Source organism: Corylus avellana, chromosome 8 (genome assembly GCF_965113065.1).
Source record: "Corylus avellana chromosome 8, dhCorAvel1.hap1.2, whole genome shotgun sequence".
NCBI classification, from domain to species: Eukaryota; Viridiplantae; Streptophyta; class Magnoliopsida; order Fagales; family Betulaceae; genus Corylus; species Corylus avellana.
Window position 1 is genome coordinate 20,828,079 of NC_142497.1, and position 19,452 is coordinate 20,847,530.

Consider the following 19,452-nt stretch of genomic DNA (forward strand, 5'->3'; position numbering starts at 1 on the left):
CTGCCATCATTGTAGAAAAGTTGGTCATATTCGACCTAACTGTTTTAAGTTGAGACCTCGTGAGCATAAGAGTGAGAATTCATATTCTAGGAAAGGTTTTGAGGGGCTATGCATAATGATGAAGGGAGTGTTATCTAGGTTAGATGAGTTTGACAAGAGTCACAAATCTGTACCTAGGGTTAAGAAGGTTTGGGTTAGGAAGGTCGATACCATTCACCCTTTGAGGGGGAGTGGTAGTGAACTCACCTAAAGTAAGGTGGTCCATAACATGCTTAGGATTGGTTGTCTTGCATATTTCTTCATATCCTAGAGCATGTAGCATTCATTGCATTGCATTGCATTTATTATTATTTTTTTTTTTTGTTTTTGTTTGTTTTTTTTTAATTTTCAGTTTTGCATATATATGCATTGCATTAATTTTGTGCATTTTATTTTAAAAAAAAAAAAATCAAAAATTCAAAAAGACAAAAATATAGTTTTTAGGTTGTCTCCTTATTTTTGTCATATGCACCTTGATAGTCCATAAATTTCTCATGTATACTTCATGGATCCAATTCCTTATATCTCAAAATGTGCTTACTATACATGGGATGAATATTTATTAATGGACTGATTTTTTTTTTGGCCTAAGCTTATGCTTCTATGGTACATTTTACCTATGCTTGAACTCTTATGCACATTTAAGCTTAAATTGAGTATGATTTTGGCCTTAAGGGTGAGTTATGTTAGGCAACCATATGAAGAAGATTGACTAGTTGTGTCTATCAAATTGACCAAATGCTAGTTGAACCTAGGACCTAAAAATTCCAGCATTCCTCTAATTTGGTTTAAGCACTAAATTATTAAAGACACATTCTCAAAGAGAAAAATAGTGAAACAAGAAAACAAATGAACATATTCCAAAAGGAATCTATTTCACTATGTCTTATTTGTGCTCAACTTGTCCCTATAGAAATAGTCGTGACCATATTCATTGTGGAAAGAGACGGTCACTACCGGACAATGTTTGAGTATGTACTATTACTACATGGGAAGTGTATTGGATGAGGGTGACACGGCCCTAGCAAGGTTTGACTTTTGTTTAGATATACATGTCAATCTTCCCATGAGGTAATTTACGTTTTTACTTGCTAGCCTATCCCCTCACCGTATGAGTTCTTAATCTTACTTGATGGTTAGCTTTCACACACAACACACAAGCATGGGTTGAGTGGAACATGTTGCTTTGCTTATGTTGAAGAAACTTTTGTTTCATATCTTTTTATTCTCATGCATATTTTGGACATTATGAGATATTACCGGATAATCACTGCTTAATATATGAGTCTTTTATGTTTTATCATGTGTGTATTTGGCATTTTTCTTATGTCATACATTGAGGGGGAGAATTTTTTTTATCATAATCTTGCATTTCACTCATTATGCATTCATAGTTTTGATCATGTTTATGTTTCTCTGACTTTTCTTGGGCTTATTGGTGTTTTACTGCCCTTTGTCCATTCATGACAAAAAGGGGGAGAGAAAGTTTTAGAGAGTGCAGACTGGGAATAGATAGAACACCATAGATGATTTTGATTTTGATATACTTGTTGCATCTATGAAAGATTTTTGTTTTGTTTTTTAACAGATTTGGTGAGCTATTCATGATTATATTCTATTCAAATCTGTTATTTTATTGGTACATTGGGTATTTTTATTCCACATACGTTTAATATGTTTTGTGAGTGTTTCAGGAAACAGGAGTTATCTATTCAGATGTATCTTGTAAATTTTGTCACAGAATTGTCAAAGGGGGAGTTTGTTGGGTTTTGAATTGCCAAATTCAGTGACAAAATACATTCATCTGCAATCCCGTCAGCAGTGCATACATACGAGGTCTTGTGTCAAGAGAAGACCTAGAAGATGTGGTTAAGCTTAACCAATCATAATAGAAGACCTATATGATATGGTTAAGTTTAATCAAATCGGAATTCTTTAATTAGAGTTAAAATAGGATTTGATTAAATTTCGTATCCTGCACATGTATTAGTATTCGGACCATAACTTTCGGCTCACGAATCGGATTGAGATGAAACCAGCGACATTGGAAAGCTAACACAAAATTCTACAAATCTTTGTGAAATAAGATTTTCAAAATTCGAAAGTTAGCTATGCCAAAATCATCTCGCAAGATAAGAAAGAAAATTTGGATGAATCCTATTCCAACTAGAACCAGTTTTTCTTCCCATTTCAACTAGTACTAGGTTTTCTTGTAGTCTATATATAGAGAGCTGTTATGCACGAAATTGTAAGGAATTCCATATAAGAATTCCATGTGCTAAGAGAGCGTTTAAGATATTGAGTGTTAGGGTTAGTCTCTCTTAGAGTTAAAGGTTGTGTCTTCATCACAAATCATATACAACCGAAGTCTACCGGAGTTCCGGTAAAGGAGATCAAGTAGAAGGATTGTGCCAGATGTTCTGGAAAGGGCTACTGCGGTAGAAGTCAAGTGGGTCGCTTGTCTTATGCAAGGAAGTGTCAATTGCAAAGGTTTTGTAAGTGTGAACTTCTTGTAATCCTTATTCTTTTATAGTTGATTGATTTCCTGGGTTTGGCTGCCCCGGAGAGGTTTTACATTTTAGAGAGTTCTCTAAATGATTTCCTCTTCGTAACCAAAATATTTGTGTCTCTGTGATCTATTGTTCTACATATTTTGGTTGTATGATTATTTAATTTTTAATTCTGCGTATTATTTGCATACACCTATTCAACCCCCTTATTGGTGTCGTTTGGAGTCGTATTTAGAATTTTCATAAAGAAAGCACGAAGGTCTCGCAATCCTCAAAGTGGAGACGATTCCTTTCTCTCAAATGTTTCACATTAAGAACGAAGGAATAAATTTATCATTTATGCTTAAAATATTACATAATAGTGTAACACAATATCCAATTTAATTTATGCCTTTTAAGATCTACTCATATGAATAATCGCCCAAAGACATTTCCCACATTTCTTCATGTCAAGTGTCAACCTTCCCAGTCCATGACTTCTGTCTCCACTGAAGTCACCTATACACCTCAAGTAGGTTATCACACTGATCAATTTCAACGTGTCTGCTATAAGCACAACCCAATAAACATGGAACCTTGACAAATAGAAGCATATTGCCTAACTTCAACCATAGTTAACCACCTACTCTCACGACCTTTATATAATAGCGTATGTGTTTTGAGACTTAATTTCATCATAACCATGGTCTATCAAGCACACTAAGTCCAACGTAACCCACAGGCCCACTTTAACAGAATGAACCAGAGCATCAATATATGGAACAACAATGTCAATTATGGCAAACAATATCAGATGAGACCATCTAAAACCAACCACTACCTCTCCGAGAATTTCGGTTAAAGAATCGTTTCTATTTGGTATAAAGGAATCCAAATGATGATTTTGATACATCGTAGGGAAATAAAATAAATAATAATCAACTTTCACTTTTTTATATGTAGTAAAAGTTGTAAAAGCAAACTCTGTTTCACAATTTTGGCAAATATCACCAGAAACTCATGTATTGTAGTCAACACATTCAAGACAGGAAAAAGCAATCTGTTTTAAGAAATAAGGTCGAAACATAGCATGTTTCTATTGAGCTGTTGATGGTATATATGCTTCGCTCTTAGAAGCAACTAGTTTTTGCTTCTACATAAAAGCAGGTTTCTGCCTTATGATTTCAGAAAATTACTCTTTACAGTGCATAGTCAACTGGAAAAGGAGAAAGTACATTTTCAAGCGCTAATCATATGATACCTTAATGTGCTGTATCAAAAATCTCGACGATTTTTTCAACCAAACTCTATATTTTTCATTATGTAATCACTTCCATGCTATGAGATAAACATGTCATAATTCCGAAGACCCTCATTACAACCTCATCTGCACCTCCAAAGAAGATCAAAATTCTGGCAAAGAACATCCTCAAAGAAAAATCAGCCTCAGTTCTCTCTTCTTCACTTCATAGATTTGAAGGCTCTTCTAGCAAACTTAATAAAATAGACCTGGTTCACCACAACCACCTCATTGATGATAGAAGACTCTCTTGTACGTGGGTACCATAAATGTGATATAGCTTCTCTCTTTCTTCCTCTATGCAGTTGCCTTTCGACAAAACTTTCTCTAAAGCAGATTAAGACTCTGAACACTTTACACTTACATGTAGCATCCTCCATCTCCTCAAGTCCCCATTCTTTTCATGGCTCTTCTTGGTGCCCATCTGCACACTTCTCCACAACTTCTCTACAGTCTTTGCTGTGTCTCACCAATGTTTGGGCAATCAGCAGTTGTTGTTGCTCGAATTGAAGAACACCCTTATATTCAATTCTACTACGTCTACAAAACTGGCTAAGTGGAACCAAAGTGTCGATTGTTGTTCTTGGGAAGGCATAACCTGCAACGAGGGACGTGTTATTGGTCTCGACCTGTCCTTTGAATACATCTCGGGTGGACTTAACAATTCAAGTAGCCTCTTCAGTCTCTAGCATCTTCAAAACCTGAGTTTGGCTTATAACGACGTCAACTATTCTCATGAGATTCCATCAGAGTTTGACAGGTTGGTGAATTTGAGTTATTTGGATCTCTCAGCTGCTGGCTTTGCAGGGCAGATTCCTATTGCGATTTCGCGCTTGACAAGGTTGGTTACTCTTCATTTATCTACCAATTACATCTATCAACTGAAACTTGAGAATCCAAATTTAAATGTGCTTGTTCAAAACCTTTCGGAGCTTATGGAACTTGATCTTAATGGTGTATCAATATCAACACAAGATACTGAGTGGTGTCAAGCTTTATCATCTTCATTGCCTAATTTGAGAGCGATGAGCTTGCCATACTGCAATCTTTCGAGCACTATTGATTCCTCCTTAAGGAATCTTCATTCCCTCTCTATTATTAGTTTGTATGGAAACAATTTGTCTACTCCAGTTCCATAATTTTTTGCAGATTTCAAAAATTTGACATCCTTGGATTTCTCTTCTTGTGAGTTGAATGGAAAATTTCCGGAAAAGATCTTCCAGGTTCCAACGCTACAAACGCTTGTCTTGTCATATAACTCTCAACTTGAAGTTTCTTTGCCAGAATTTCTCCCAAATGGATCTGTTCGATACATGGAGCTTAGCTATACAAATTTTTCTGGGTCATTACCACCTTCTATCGGTAACCTTAAAATGTTGTCAACATTATATCTTGACCGAAGCAATTTCAACGGACCAATTCCAACCTCAATTGCGAGCCTCATACAATTGGCCTCTTTGGACTTGTCAAACAATAATTTCAATGGATCAATTCTAGGCTCAATTGCGAGCCTCACACAATTGGCCTATTTGAACTTGTCACACAACAATTTCAATGGATAAATTCCAAATTTCGGGATGTTCAAGAATCTGAGTTCCTTATATCTTTATAATAATCATCTGTTTGGTCAAAATAATTCCACTCAATGGGAAGAATTTTTGAATCTACAATATCTTGACATGAGGGGCAATTCATTGAATGGGAGTATTCTAGTTTCTCTACTTTCCCTTCCATCATTGCGAGAGTTAGATCTTTCACACAACCAATTTTCTGGCTCCTTGGACCTTAGTGTGATTCAAAAGTTTGAAAGTCCTTTAAAGCTTGATCTTTCATACAACAACTTGTTGGTTGAATTTAGTGGCTTTAACATTTCATTAATCTCATTTCCCCAATTTTCCTACTTAGGGTTGGCTTCTTGCAAGTTAAAAGTATTTTCTGATTTCTTGAGAAACCAATCTAGTTTAAGATATCTAGACCTTTCATACAATCAGATCTATGGAGAGATTCCAGCAAGCATCAGTCAATCCCTTGCCACCACTAGCTTATTGTCTCTTTCAAGTAATAAATTATATGGGAGCATCCCTAGACCAATATGCAATGCTATATATCTTGGAGCTCTAGATCTGTCTAATAATTCCTTTAGTGGCACAATTCCCCAATGCTTGATTGAGATGAGCGGTACACTTGAAGTGCTTAATCTAAAGACAAACAATCTCAATGACACAATTCCTAATGCATTTCGAGTTAATTGTGGTTTACATACTTTATTTCTCAATAAAAACCAACTAGAAGGAGGGTTACCAAAATCATTGGTCAATTGCATTGGGTTGGAGGTCTTGGACATTGGAAACAGCCACATCGAGGGTACCTTCCCATTTTACTTGAAGAACACATCCTCGTTGAGGGTTCTTGTTTTGCGAGCTAACAAATTTTACGGGCCAATTACTCATCCAGGGCCTAATGCCACTTGGCTGATGCTTCAAATTATAGATGTGACTTCAAACAATTTTATTGGTAACCTTCCAATAATACTTATTTCCACTTGGATGACAATGGTGAATAAGGTCCAATTATAGCTCAATTACCTCCAAATTGAAATGGGTAGTTTGTACTATCAAGATACGGTAAGAATTATTAGCAAGGGTTCAGAGGTGGAGCTGGTGAAGATCCTAACAATCTTCACCACTATTGACTTTTCTTGCAACAGTTTCGACGGTCCTATACCTGAAGAAATTGGAGAACTCAAAGTTTTATATAATCTCAACTTGTCGCATAATACTTTCACGGGCCAAATTCCATCATCTTTGTGGAAATTGAGGAATCTTGAGTCACTAGACCTGTCAAGCAACAATCTTTCTGATAAGATTCATATGCAACTTGCCGATGGTCTTATTTTTCTATCAATTCTCAACCTTTCCTTCAATCAGTTGGAGGGGCAAATTCCATTCATCAAGCAATTTGCCACATTTTTGGAAACTTCATTTGAAGGGAACGAAAGATTATGTGGCATTCCTTTAAAATCACACTGCACATATGAGGAGCCGCGATTGTCACCTCCAACATATGAAGAAAAACATTAGAATTCTGGAATTGTGATCGAGTGGAATTACATAAGTATTAAATTGTGATTTATTTTTGGCATTGGAATTGTCATTGGGCTTCTTAAGTTCTGGAAGAGGTGGAGGATATGGTATTACAAACATGTTAATGACATTCTTTTCAAGATCTTCCCTCGATTGTATCTTGGAAAAGAATACCATAAAAGGTACAGACATAGAAATCAGAGGCCAAGGCACCAGTCATAGTTATGCAACGCAATACCTCCAAGTTTATCATTATTAACTCTAGTTGTTTCGATTCGCAATTATGCAAAAAAAATAAAAATAAAAAACAATCCATTTAATTTGATGCAAGTATTGTCTTTATGGTATGATATTTGTAATTGGCAAACTTATATTACTCAACTACGTACTTGTTTGATATTATTTTTTCGGACTACTTATGAGGCGTACATGTTCTGTTTTTGGTTTTTCTCTCTCGTTTTGAGAGTTCGGTTTGTTGGTGTTGTAGTTGCTTCTGCAACTTGAGTTCTTGTGACTTCTTTGGGTATGTTTGGTTCTTTAATTTAATATTTTCAGGTAATATAAGACTTTTTTTTTTCCCCCAGTTTAATGGTTGGAACATGGTACGTATTTTATCAATTGATATCATTCTCACTTTTCCAAAAAAATAAATAAATAATATCCCCTGTAAGAGAGGTATTTAGAAAGTATATATGTGATTAGTCTAAGAAAACACAATTAATTAGGCACTTTAGCATAAGCACAATAGTGTTTCCTTTTGAAATCCGAGAAAATAAATATTTAAGAAGGATATGCTCTATTCTCCAAAGCAGAAGCTTGAATCTGTCATTGAGATTAAGCTTCCTGAGAGCTTTCCAATTTGAGAAGGTCTCTTTGGTTAATTTGGAGGTGGTAGGCTGATTTAGTGGAAAAGTTTCCAGGTGAGTTATGGACCCAAATGAGCTTGTCAGGGATGGCAAGGTGGGAATTCTGAGGTTAAGAATGTTTTGAGCACTCTTGGGGTTCAAAAAGGGAGTTGACTAAAGAGGGGAGCAGGTCTTTGTGGAGGGGTTGATGAGGCTTGATACCAGGAGATTGGGTTTGGTTAGGTTACTGTCATTTAGTGGTTTGAGATCCTCCTCCAAGGATCTCATAACCCAAAATAAAAAGGAAAGGGGAAAGGGGATCTCCTTGCCTAAGGGATAAAAGCTGATTGGTTGGGGGCAATGATTTTGGGAAGGATAACTTTAAAGCCGTTGCCCAAAATTTTTTGTGATGGTTTTGTCACTTTTGTGGATCACATTGGCAGAGGAGAAGGATCCTCTCCATTTCACTTGAAAGTCCATTTAGTGTATTTAGGAGGGTATAATTGTCCTAAAAAATTTGTTTAAAAACTAAATGGACAACTATGCTCCTCTAAATACACTAAATGGACCATCTCCATTTCAAGTGAAATGGAGAGGATCTATTTCCCATTGCAGAGACTGATAGGTATAGATGGTGAACAGTGGAAGGGCCATCTTGCTTGGGGACTAGGGTTCAACTCTTTTAGGAGTTTCCCATCCCTAAAACAACTTTATACCAAGTTAAGGACCTCTTGTTTCACCGTGGTCCGGTAGGATTTAATGAAAGAGGCTGGAAAACCATCTGATCCACAAGGGCTTTTGTGGAGCCTAATTAGTTCCAGACATGCAGCTTGGTGAATTTCTTCTTCAGATGGGATGGCACATAGGAGAAAGTTATCCTCCTCAAAGATGGCAGGTTCTAAGGGGTTTATAAGGGCTTCATTTGGCAAACAACCCAAAATTGTCCAAAAACATTTTTCTAAAAAGTCAACTTCAAAACATTCTTACGTGCTATATCACATCAATCACTTTTATTATTATTCAAACAAAAAACTCACTACAAAACATAACTTTCTATTTTTCCTTACACAAAATTCAAAACTTATTTCTACTTTATATTATATCAATCACTTCTTATTACTAGTCATACAAAAAATCCAATACACGATCCTTTACCAAACAGAGCCAAGATTTTCGGAGAGGTCAGGGAAGGAAGAGGTGAAGAGGGCTTTGAAGTGTGATTAAAAGTAAAACTCCCACTTCTGTTTAAGAGCCAAGTTTCATTTGAGGCCTTGAGGAAGTCGATGGAATTTTGTATCCTTCTAATAATAATGGAATTTTGCTACCACCCAAGTAATGAACTTTTCCACAAGAAGCCATGCGAGCAAGGCATCTTTTGAAATGCCAACACCTCTGTCATTGCATGTGAGAAATGTGAGTGGTATTCCAACATTTCCAATGCTCAGCAGTAATACTAATGCAGGGCTTATAAATGTTCATCAACTCAAAACAATTTCCCCGTGGAGTCTATGACGTGCAGTCATTTACAGAACCAAATGTATTTGCTCACCACAATTTCGGTGATCAGAGAGCTTTGACAATCATTTTAAATCAAAATTCTGACTTTGCCACCACCCTAAATAGCAATTGGCTGCAAAATGACAAGTCACAAAGCTCCTTCTGAAGACAATATTTTCGGTATATAACTCATACCTTCAACACAGAGGAAGAGATGCTAGATTTTCAACTTATGTTTGAAGGAGCTTATGATCCAGCCTTTCCATCTTCACATGCTCTTTGTTCAGAATTAGAGGAAAGACATTCTGCAAGCAAGGTGTCAACATAAGAATGATGAGAATTGTTTTTATTAGAGAGCAGAATCAAGAGATGAAACAATATAAAATAGAATTGAAGAATGATTGTGGCAAGCCCATTACTAAGCACATGCCATTCATCGTAGTTGTAGCTTTTCATATTAACATAAATTGAAACACAGATGTTTCAGAAATGACCAAGTTTACAAGACAAAGGTGTTTAGCAAGAAACTCACATTAGCAAGTCTAAGGTGCAATGCACATTGCAGTGTTCACAGATTTGTTCAGATGTAGTTTGACCTTTTGTCTCCTGGCTTAGAATTTGGAAAGAACACATTAAGGTTTCATCAACACTCATCATTGCACCAGAATTATCAAATTCGCCACAATAGTAATTAGGAGCAGAGAATATTGTTACAAGCTGCCTCTCAGCAAAGAATTCATACCCCTCCTCAGCAACCTGGAACAATATGCATCTTGGTAATCTACTTGAGTACAACAAATAGGGGCAAATAAGGGAATGTCAGTAACTTGATGTCCTCGACAAAAAATAATCCTATTGGTTTGAAGTAATTCATTTGAAACACTAGTATTATGACATTATTAAAATATTTAATTGCTCCCAAAAAAAAAAAATTGTAATCAGGCAAGCAATTGTTGATTCCAAAACTTGGCTCGAGCAAGAAACCTAATTACCTAAATAGGCATTTGGGTAGACCTACTCAAACAGGTGAGTCTTATGAAAAGCCTTATAAAATATTAGTGACAGTAACTAAAGGCCACATCTTTTTGAAATAATGAGCTTTTTAATCCTATATTCAGAATCACTAACCTTCTCAATTCAATTTATCATGATGGTGGCAGTCCAGGAAACAGAGCCAAATGCCAAAATGGTCATCTTTGGGGGACTTTACCCACCTCAACACACACCATAAATTCCCTTATTTTTTAGGGCTCTTCTCGGTGCCCTTGTGCACACTTTTCCTCAACTTCTATGTTTTTATGGTGTCTAGACAATGCTTTGAAGGTTCTTAACCATAATTTCCTCCAAATAGATCTCTTAAAATGATGTCAACAATAGATCTTGTGGGATGCAACACAATTGGAATATTTGGACATGTCACATAACAGTTTCAGTGGATCAATTCCAATTTTCAAAATGTGTAAGAATCTGGCTCTAGTAAAGCTTTATGATAATCATCTGTTTGGTCAAATTGCTTCCACTCAGTGGGAAGAATATCATTTCCCCTGTATAGAGAGCTATTTACAAAGTATGCGATGATCAGTCTAGCTAGGAAAGCATAATTAGCATAAGAGCAATATTTTTTCCTTTTGAAAGTTTGAGACTTCTTTTCACTGGATAATTTAATCATGTTAATTGACCAAATTAGAATTCTGACTTTGCCACCGCCCTAAAAAGCAATTGGCTGCAAAATGACAAGTTACAAAGCTCCTTCTCAAGACAATATTTTCGGTATATATATAACTCATACCTTCAACATAAACACCAGCCAGAGAAATTCATAAATAAATGCGAAAATAAAATAAAATAGACAAATGATTTTTACGTGGTTCGGTCTATAATTTACATCCATACATAAAGTCTTAAGGGCTATATTATGCTCTTCTCTTCAATGAATATCTTTTACAATATATGGTGCTCCTATTGAAAGGAGAATTGAGGTATATAAATTTGGTAATCAAATCAAAGTAATTTGATTACCATCAAATCTAATTACAATAAAATCAATCAGATTTTATGATACAACAAATTTGATTATAGGAGATTACAATCAATTACAATAAAATCAAATTAAACTATTCAATTATTTTGTAAAGCGCCAAAAAAAAAAAAAAAAAAAAAAAAATTCCACCAATCAAAAACATAACATATATATATATGTCGTTTTTGAATTAGTTTGTTTAATGCTATTTTACTATTTTATGAGTTTCATATTGTTGGACCATTTTCCCTTATGAGAATTGCTATATTTCTTTTTTACTTTCTGAACAACATGCACGGTTATTGGTTAGGAATGTTGACCTCTTTATACAATAAAAAAGAAATTTTATTTGAAGATGAGTTCCAGGCTGGATCTTTGATGTTGTATATCCAAAGAAAAATAGATTCGAGGTTTACTACAGATTCATTCATAGCTGATTTTTGGGATATAAAAAAATGTTGGGTTCCATTTTAATAGGAGTTTGCGTTAAAAATTGAAATATATTAAGAGAAAATTATTTAGAGTCTCCTCTATCTTAATAAATTTTTTATTCATGCTTTTGCCTCATAAGAAGTTTTAGTTTGCCCTCCTTAAACGCAAAGAATCCCTTGTAGCTTTGAAATCTTTGCCTGCTTGATAATTCTAATGGTGTGAACAAAATCAATGGTGAAAAATATATATGGTCGTAGAAAATATTATCCTATTGGGTAGAAGGAATTAATTTGAAACAGTACTAATTTTAAATTATTATAATAATTAATTATACGAAATGAACAGTTAGCGGCAAGTTCTTTAATGTTAAATGAGTGCTTATTAACATAGCAAAATATTGTTCGGTTGTTGTAGTTAGTTAGACCTGATCGAGGAATTAGTTTGTCAATTGTGAGTTGTTTTAAAATCTTAATAAATTGAAGCATACGTATTGTATCTTTAAAAAAAAAAAAAAAAAAGCATATTGTAGTAGGGCTGTCAATTTTTTATATGACCCGCAAACTCGACATAAACTCAATATTAAATTAAAGGGTTAGGCTTGAAGAGTCTGACTCGTTTAATTAAATGGGTCTCGTTATGGTTAACTTATATATTCTTATACCTATATCTCGACACAATCCGAATTCAACACTCGACATAAAGGCTGACACTTTTTTATATAACCCACAAACCCAACACAAACTCACTACAAAATTAAAGAGTTATGATTGACCTATATAGTCTTATAACTTATGACTTGACACAACTCCAATCCGATACGCGAACATGAATTGTCACCTTTAATTATAGAAGTCATTAAATTTCAATCGAAAATTCTATCTCAACAAGTTACATGACCCCTAGGTGGAAATTAAGCTTGAGTAATAAAACTTTAGTTATGCCTTGAGAGAAGGAGTAAGGACTTTTTGAGTAGTCACTCTTGGCTGACTAACTGATAATAAATGCAACAAAGACAATAAAAAGTCATGTTTGGTATGCTGATCCGTCTACTTTGGGTTTTAAATCTTATCTCAATTCAAAAGCGATAGACTAAGAGAAATAAATTTTATCTCCATGCAAAGACTGTAAGCTTTGAGTCTCGATCATACATGTAAATTGGCTTTTAAGTTGGATAGGGCCCATGATGTCAATTATTTGTGACTAATAAATAAGGATGGCTTAAAGTCAATCATTATATAAATTCTCACAAAACCAAATTAGGCGACAAATACTGGTGAGTGGTGACCTAAATTATTTGGATAGATGTGGAAAACTTTCCATAAGAAGCATGGGGTAATAATATAAAAAGGATTAGAGTTTTCTTAAAGTCATCTCAAATGTGATGAGGCATTTAAAATCGCCAATAGATTAAAATTCAGTAATGATCATCTCAAATTCAATGGTGATTTTAAATGCTACATCACATTTTGGATAACTCTAAGATGACTCTAGTCCTTCTTATATCATTACTTAAAAACATGATATCGAGTAGTCTTTATAACTCTCATCCGGACGCCTGTAGCATATAAAACAAGCAATGAAACATCAATACAAAAACATTGGAAAATATTAGGATATCTAACGGAGGCTTTTTTTTATCACATTTTGGTAGTTTACTTTATTAAACGATCACCTCTATCACTTTATGAGATTTTATTGAAATTGGCTACTTGAGAGTTTTTTTTTTTTTTTTTTTTTAATTTATATTTTTTCCATAATTAATTAGCTGCAAGTTCTTTACTTGTAATTGTAAATGAGTGCTTGTTACATAGCCAGAGGAATTAATTTGTCAATTGAGTTGTAGTTGCCAAATCTCTATAAGAAGGCACTGCAGCATTTTGTACAAGTGGAAGAAAATAACAAACCCTTTTCTTCGAGGTTTCAAGTAGAAAGCCGTTTTCTCATTATTTCCCTTCCATTTTTATACCTTAAAGATCAACAATCACATTACAATTCTATGCATACTCACAAAATTAAGTACTAATTTTGAAGCACTTAATTACTAAAGAAATTATTCTTATAATCTTGATTTTGTGAAAAAAAAAAAAAAAAAATTAAGTGGTTGATTAAATAGTAAAAGTTTCATATGAGATAATATTAGATAAATGAATAATGAATTTAATATCATTCAATTCAAACCAACCAAATCAACTTCAACTTAGAATTCTATCTCAATAGTTATGGTATCCTTTCATAGAAAGCCCAAGTCGTAATACTTTATTGATGTTGTGACGGAAGAAAACGAGTAAAGACTTTGTGAGTCTACTCTTAACTGACTGATAATAAATCCAAAGACAAAAAATATAAGGTCACATTTAATATGTTGGTACATGCACTTTGGGTTTTGAAGCTTATCTCAATGCAAAAACGATAGACCATGAGAAATAAATTTGATGTCCATGCAAAGACTCCATGCTCAAGTCTCGACCATACATATAAATTGCCGTGTTAGTTCGATAGGGCCCCATGATGTCAATTAGTTGCGACAAATAATCAAGAAGATTTTATTTATTTATTTTTTATTTTTTATTTTTTACATGTCCACACGAGGGAAGGAGGATGAGGGATTCGAACTAGTAACCTCCACTTCATGAGGCGTGCTCTACAACCGATTGAGCTACTCCTTGAGGACATCAAGAAAGCTTTTATAAGGATGATATAAAGTCAATTCTTATATTGCTTTAGCCAAAAATTCAAGGTTTTTCAATATTTTTCTTTTTATTAAACAAGAAGGAAATGTAGGAGTGTTACGGAAGTAGAATTAACGGTAGGCAAACAACGTTGGCACGACACGAGATCACTTACAAGCACTTATCTTATGAAGCTCATGAAGTTATCTTAAAGTTATCTTTGCAATAGCTTAATTAAATATCCTAGAGTAATAATAGTTTAATTAAGGGGAAACTTCACTGAAGACCCCTGAATTTGTACTCGATTTGACAAACCCCCCCATAAACATCAAAATCTCTCAATTTAGTCCATTGAACTTTCAATTGCTCTTAATTTGAACCCTTCCGTCAAATTTAGCCGTTACAAATACCAAAAAAGACCAAAATATTCATGATTTTCATTTTTTTAAATAAAAAAGTTTTGAAATTAAGGGTAAAGTTGAAACTTTATAAAAAAATTCAAGGGTATAACCGTCAAATCTGATGGAGTGGTCCAAATTGATTGCAATTGAAAGTTCAGGGGACTAAATTGAGAGATTTTAAAGTTTAAGAGGGTTTGTCAAATCATGTAGAAGTTCAGAAGTTTTCAGTGAAGTTACCCCTTTAATTAAATAATGAGAGTTATCTTCAGTTGTTATCTATTAGTTAGTGTTTCGACTTTCAATTAATAAAGATGGAAACGGAATTAATCTCAAACCTTGTATTTGCAAAATATCTAAAGTCTCTCAAAATATAAGGTTGAGGAAATTCTTCCAAAACATCGGGGAATTTATCTTCATAGAAATATCTCTTATTAGTGGAGTCCAATTAGTTTAGTTTCGTATATAAGAGCATTCACATTGAGGTCTTTACTTTTCGCTTTTCTATAAAATTCTAACAAAACCCACAAAACATGTTATTTAACAAACTCTTCACTCAATGTTAAATTTAACTTCATGTTTTAATACTCTTCAAATACAGAGATCCCAAAAGTGACAATTATTCATTTTTTTACTGTTCTTTCTCTTTCATACTTTTTTCTTTCTTTAAATAATAAAATTTGTTTCATTAACAAAATATAATATTTAGTTGAAGTAAAGAAATATTTTGAGAGTTTGATGTTTACTATTTTGAAATCCGGCAAGCTAAATCAACTAAATAAATTTAAAAATGAAAAATGAAAAAGGTCAATGTGAATGTGAATGCCGTAATACCTCCACCATATCATGGCCCTTGAAAATGTCTTGAATTAAACTTGACATCGAAATCTCCCACCGGCAATAAATTGGGAGTAGGAAAGTCATGAGGAATAAATATAGGGGACAGATAGGAAGCATGGTAGGTGATTTACAGGACTTGACCTTTCCTCTGATTAACCCTTCAGCTCCCCCCACATTCATCGATAATCTTCAAATAAATTTTAAGGGTAATTTTATTAAAGATCTTTAGACCTTTATTTGATTTGATAAATACTTTCAAATTTTAAAATCTCTTAATTTAGTCCCATAAACTTTTAATTACAATCTATTTGGACCCCTCCGTTAGATTTTAAACATTAAATGACGTTTATACCCTGACTTTTTTATAAAATTCCAACTTTACCCTTAATTCCAAAACATTTTTTTTTTATTTAAAAAAAAAAAGAAGAAAGAAAGCGAAAAGCAGTGATATTTTGGTCTTTTTTGGTATTTCTAATGGCTAAATTTGACGGAGAAGTTCAAATTGAAAGCAATTGAAAGTTCAGATGACTAAATTGAGAGATTTTGAAGTTTAGGAAGAGTTTGTCAAATCAGGTGAAAGTTCAGGGGTCTTCAGTGAAATTACCCCTAAATTTTATTTGAAGATGAGTTCTTGGTTGGTTCTTTGATGTTGTATATCTAAAGAAAAATTGCTGCGAAGTTTACTACATATTCATTCATACATAGTTGATTTTTGGAATATAGAAAAATGTTGGGTTCCATTTTGATAGGTACTTTCGTTAAAAATTGAAATATATCAAGAAACAATTAGTTAGAGTCTCCTCTGTTTAAATAAATTGTTCCCATAAGAAGTTTTAGTTTGCAGTCCTTAAATGCAAAGAATCCCTTGTAGCTTCTAAATCTTTGCCTACCTTGATAGTTGATAATTCTAATTGCGTGAACAAAATCATTGGTGACAAATATGGTCGTAGAAAATATTATCCTATTGGCTAGAAGGAATTTATTTGAAACAGTACTAATTTTAATTATTATAATAATTAATTACTCAAAAAAATAAGTAATTATACGAAATGAACAGTTAGCGGCAAGTTCTTTAGAGGAATTAGTTTGTCAATTGATCGAGTTGTTTTAAAATCTGTATAAATTGAAGCGTATTGTATCTTTAATATATATATATATATATACTGTAGCCGGGCAGTAAATTTTTGATATATTCCGCAAACTCTACACAAACTCAACATGAAAATTTAAGAGTTAGGCTTGAAGAGTCTGACCCGTTTAATTAAATGGGTCTAGTTATGGTTAACTTATATATTCTTATACCTATACCTCGACACAACCCGAACCCAGCACGCGACATAAAGGCTGACAATTTTTTATATAACCTACAAACTCAACACAAACTTACTATAAAATTAAAAGGTTATAGTTTACCTATATTGTCTTATAACCTATGACTTGACGCGACTCGATTTTGACACACGAACACAAATTGTCACCCCTAATTGTAGAAGTTATTAAATTTCAATTGAAAATTCTATCTTAACAAGTTATGGTACCCCTAGGTAGAAAGCTTGAGTAAATTGAAAATTCTATCTCAACAAGTTATGGTACCCCTAGGTAGAAAGCTTGAGTAAAACTAATTTAGTCTATTAGGTGGTTTTGAGCCTCTCTCAACCCTAAAAGCTAGTTCAAGAGGTGGGGTTTTCCCTCACACTTATCAAGTGACCACGAGCCCCTTCCACAACCGATGTGAGATAAGCCCAACAATTTCTCCTCACACATCGGACCCTAGGTCAGAGTAGAGACAACCCGTTTCTCCCGTAAATTGTTGGGTCGAGGCTTGTTGGTTGAACCTAGGCTCTAATACTAATGTTGGGTGGTCTTAGGCCTCCCTCAATCTCAAAAAGTAGCTCAAGATATGAGGTTTTCTTTCATACTTATAAACTGACCATCAGTTTCTTCCACAACCGATGTTGAATAATCCCAACATAGTTGAGAATAATAGTAAGAACTTTTTGAGTAGTCACTCTTAACTAACTGACTGAAAATAAATCCAAAGACAATAAAAAGTCAAGTTTGGTATGCTGATCTGTCTACTTTGAGTTTTAAATCTTATCTCAATGCAAAAGTGACAGACTATGAGAAATAAATTTTATCTCCATTCAAAACCTCTAAGCTTAGAGTCTTGATCATACATGTAAATTGCCTTTTAAGTTCGATAGGGGCCATGATGTCAATCATTTGCGATTAATAATCAATAAATTAAGCTTATATAAGAATGACATATAGTCAATCCTTATATAAATTCTCGCAATAGCAAATTAAGCGACAAATACAGTTGGCCTAAATAATTTGGATCGATGTGGAAAAATTTTCCACAAGAAGCATGATACCGGATCGTCTTTGTGGCTCCATCCGGACGCCTGTAGCATTTAAAACAAGCAACGAAACATCAATAAAAAACTTAGGAAAATATTAGGGATATCTAACATACGCCTTTTTTTTATCACATTTTGGTAGTTTGATGTATTAAACGGCCACGTCTTATTACTGTATGAGATTTTATTGAAATTGGCTACTTGAGAGTTTTTTTTTTATTATTATTATTATATTTTTTCCATAATTAATTAGCGGCAAGTTCTTTAGCTAGAGGAATTAATATGTTAATTGAGTTGTAGTTGTCAAATCTGTACAAGAAGGCACTGAAGCGTATTGTACAAGTCAGTCATTGGAAGAAAATAACAAACCCTTTTCTTCGAGTTTCAAGTAGAAGGCCGTTTTCTCATTATTTCCCTTCCATTTTTATTCCTTAAAAATCAACAATCACATTACAATTCTTACAATTCCATCCATACTCACAAAATTAAGCACTAATTTTGAAGAACCTACTAAAGAGTTTATTCTTATAATCTTGATTTTGTGAAAAAACAAAAATTGATAATTAAGTAGTTGATTAAATAGTAAAAGTTTCACATAAGATAATATTAGATAAATGATAATGAATTTAATATCATTCAATTCAAACCAACTAAATCAATTTCAACTTAAAATTCTATCCCAACACGCTAATGTTATGGTATCATTTCATAGAAAACCTGAGTCATAATACTTTATTGATGTTGTGACATGAGAAAATGAGTAAAGACTTTTTGAATACACACTCTTAACTGACTGAGAATAAATCCAAAGAAAGAAAATAAAAATCACATTTAATACGTTGGTCCGTGCACTTTGGGTTTTGAAGTTTTATCTAATTAATGCAAAAACGATAGAACATAAGAAATAAATTTGATCTCCATGCAAAGACTCCATGCTTGAGTCTCGACCATACATGTAAATTGCCTTGTTACTTCCATAGGGCTCCATGATGTCAATTATTTGCGACAAATAATCAAGAAAGCTTTTATAAGGATGACATGAAGTTAATCCTTATATTGCTTTAGCCAAAAATTGAAGGTTTTTCAATATTTTCCTTTTCATTAAACAAAAAGGAAATGTAGGAGTGTTATGGAAGTAGAATTAACAGTAGGTAGACGACATTGACATGACACGAGATCACTTACAAGTACTTAACCTGTGAAATCTTGTGTTTGTAAGTAAAAGATTTAAATTCTCTCGTAATATAAGGTCGAGGAAATTCTTCTAAACCATCGGGAAATTTATCTTCATAGAAATATCTCTTAGTAGAGTCCAATTAATTTAGTTTACTATATAGGAGCATTGAGGTTTTTATTTTTGGCTTTTCTCTAAAATTCTAACAAAACTCACAAAAAATGTTATTTAACAAACTCTTCACTTAATGTTAAATTTAACTTCATGTTCAAATACATAGAGCCAAAAAGTTAAAAGTTACATACC

The 19,452-nt window shown here is 33.6% G+C and overlaps 1 protein-coding gene and 1 pseudogene across 1 annotated transcript; both read left to right on the forward strand.

The window, feature by feature from the left end:
- The first annotated feature begins 1,027 nt into the window (after positions 1-1,027).
- LOC132165045 (receptor like protein 27-like) lies at positions 1,028-6,404 on the forward strand (annotated as a pseudogene).
- Positions 6,405-6,425: 21 nt separating this feature from the next.
- On the forward strand, positions 6,426-6,908 carry LOC148584261 (receptor like protein 26-like). Its single transcript, XM_088518825.1, has one exon. The coding sequence runs from the start codon at positions 6,426-6,428 to the stop codon at positions 6,906-6,908; it is 483 nt and encodes a 160-aa protein (XP_088374951.1).
- Positions 6,909-19,452: the final 12,544 nt, after the last annotated feature.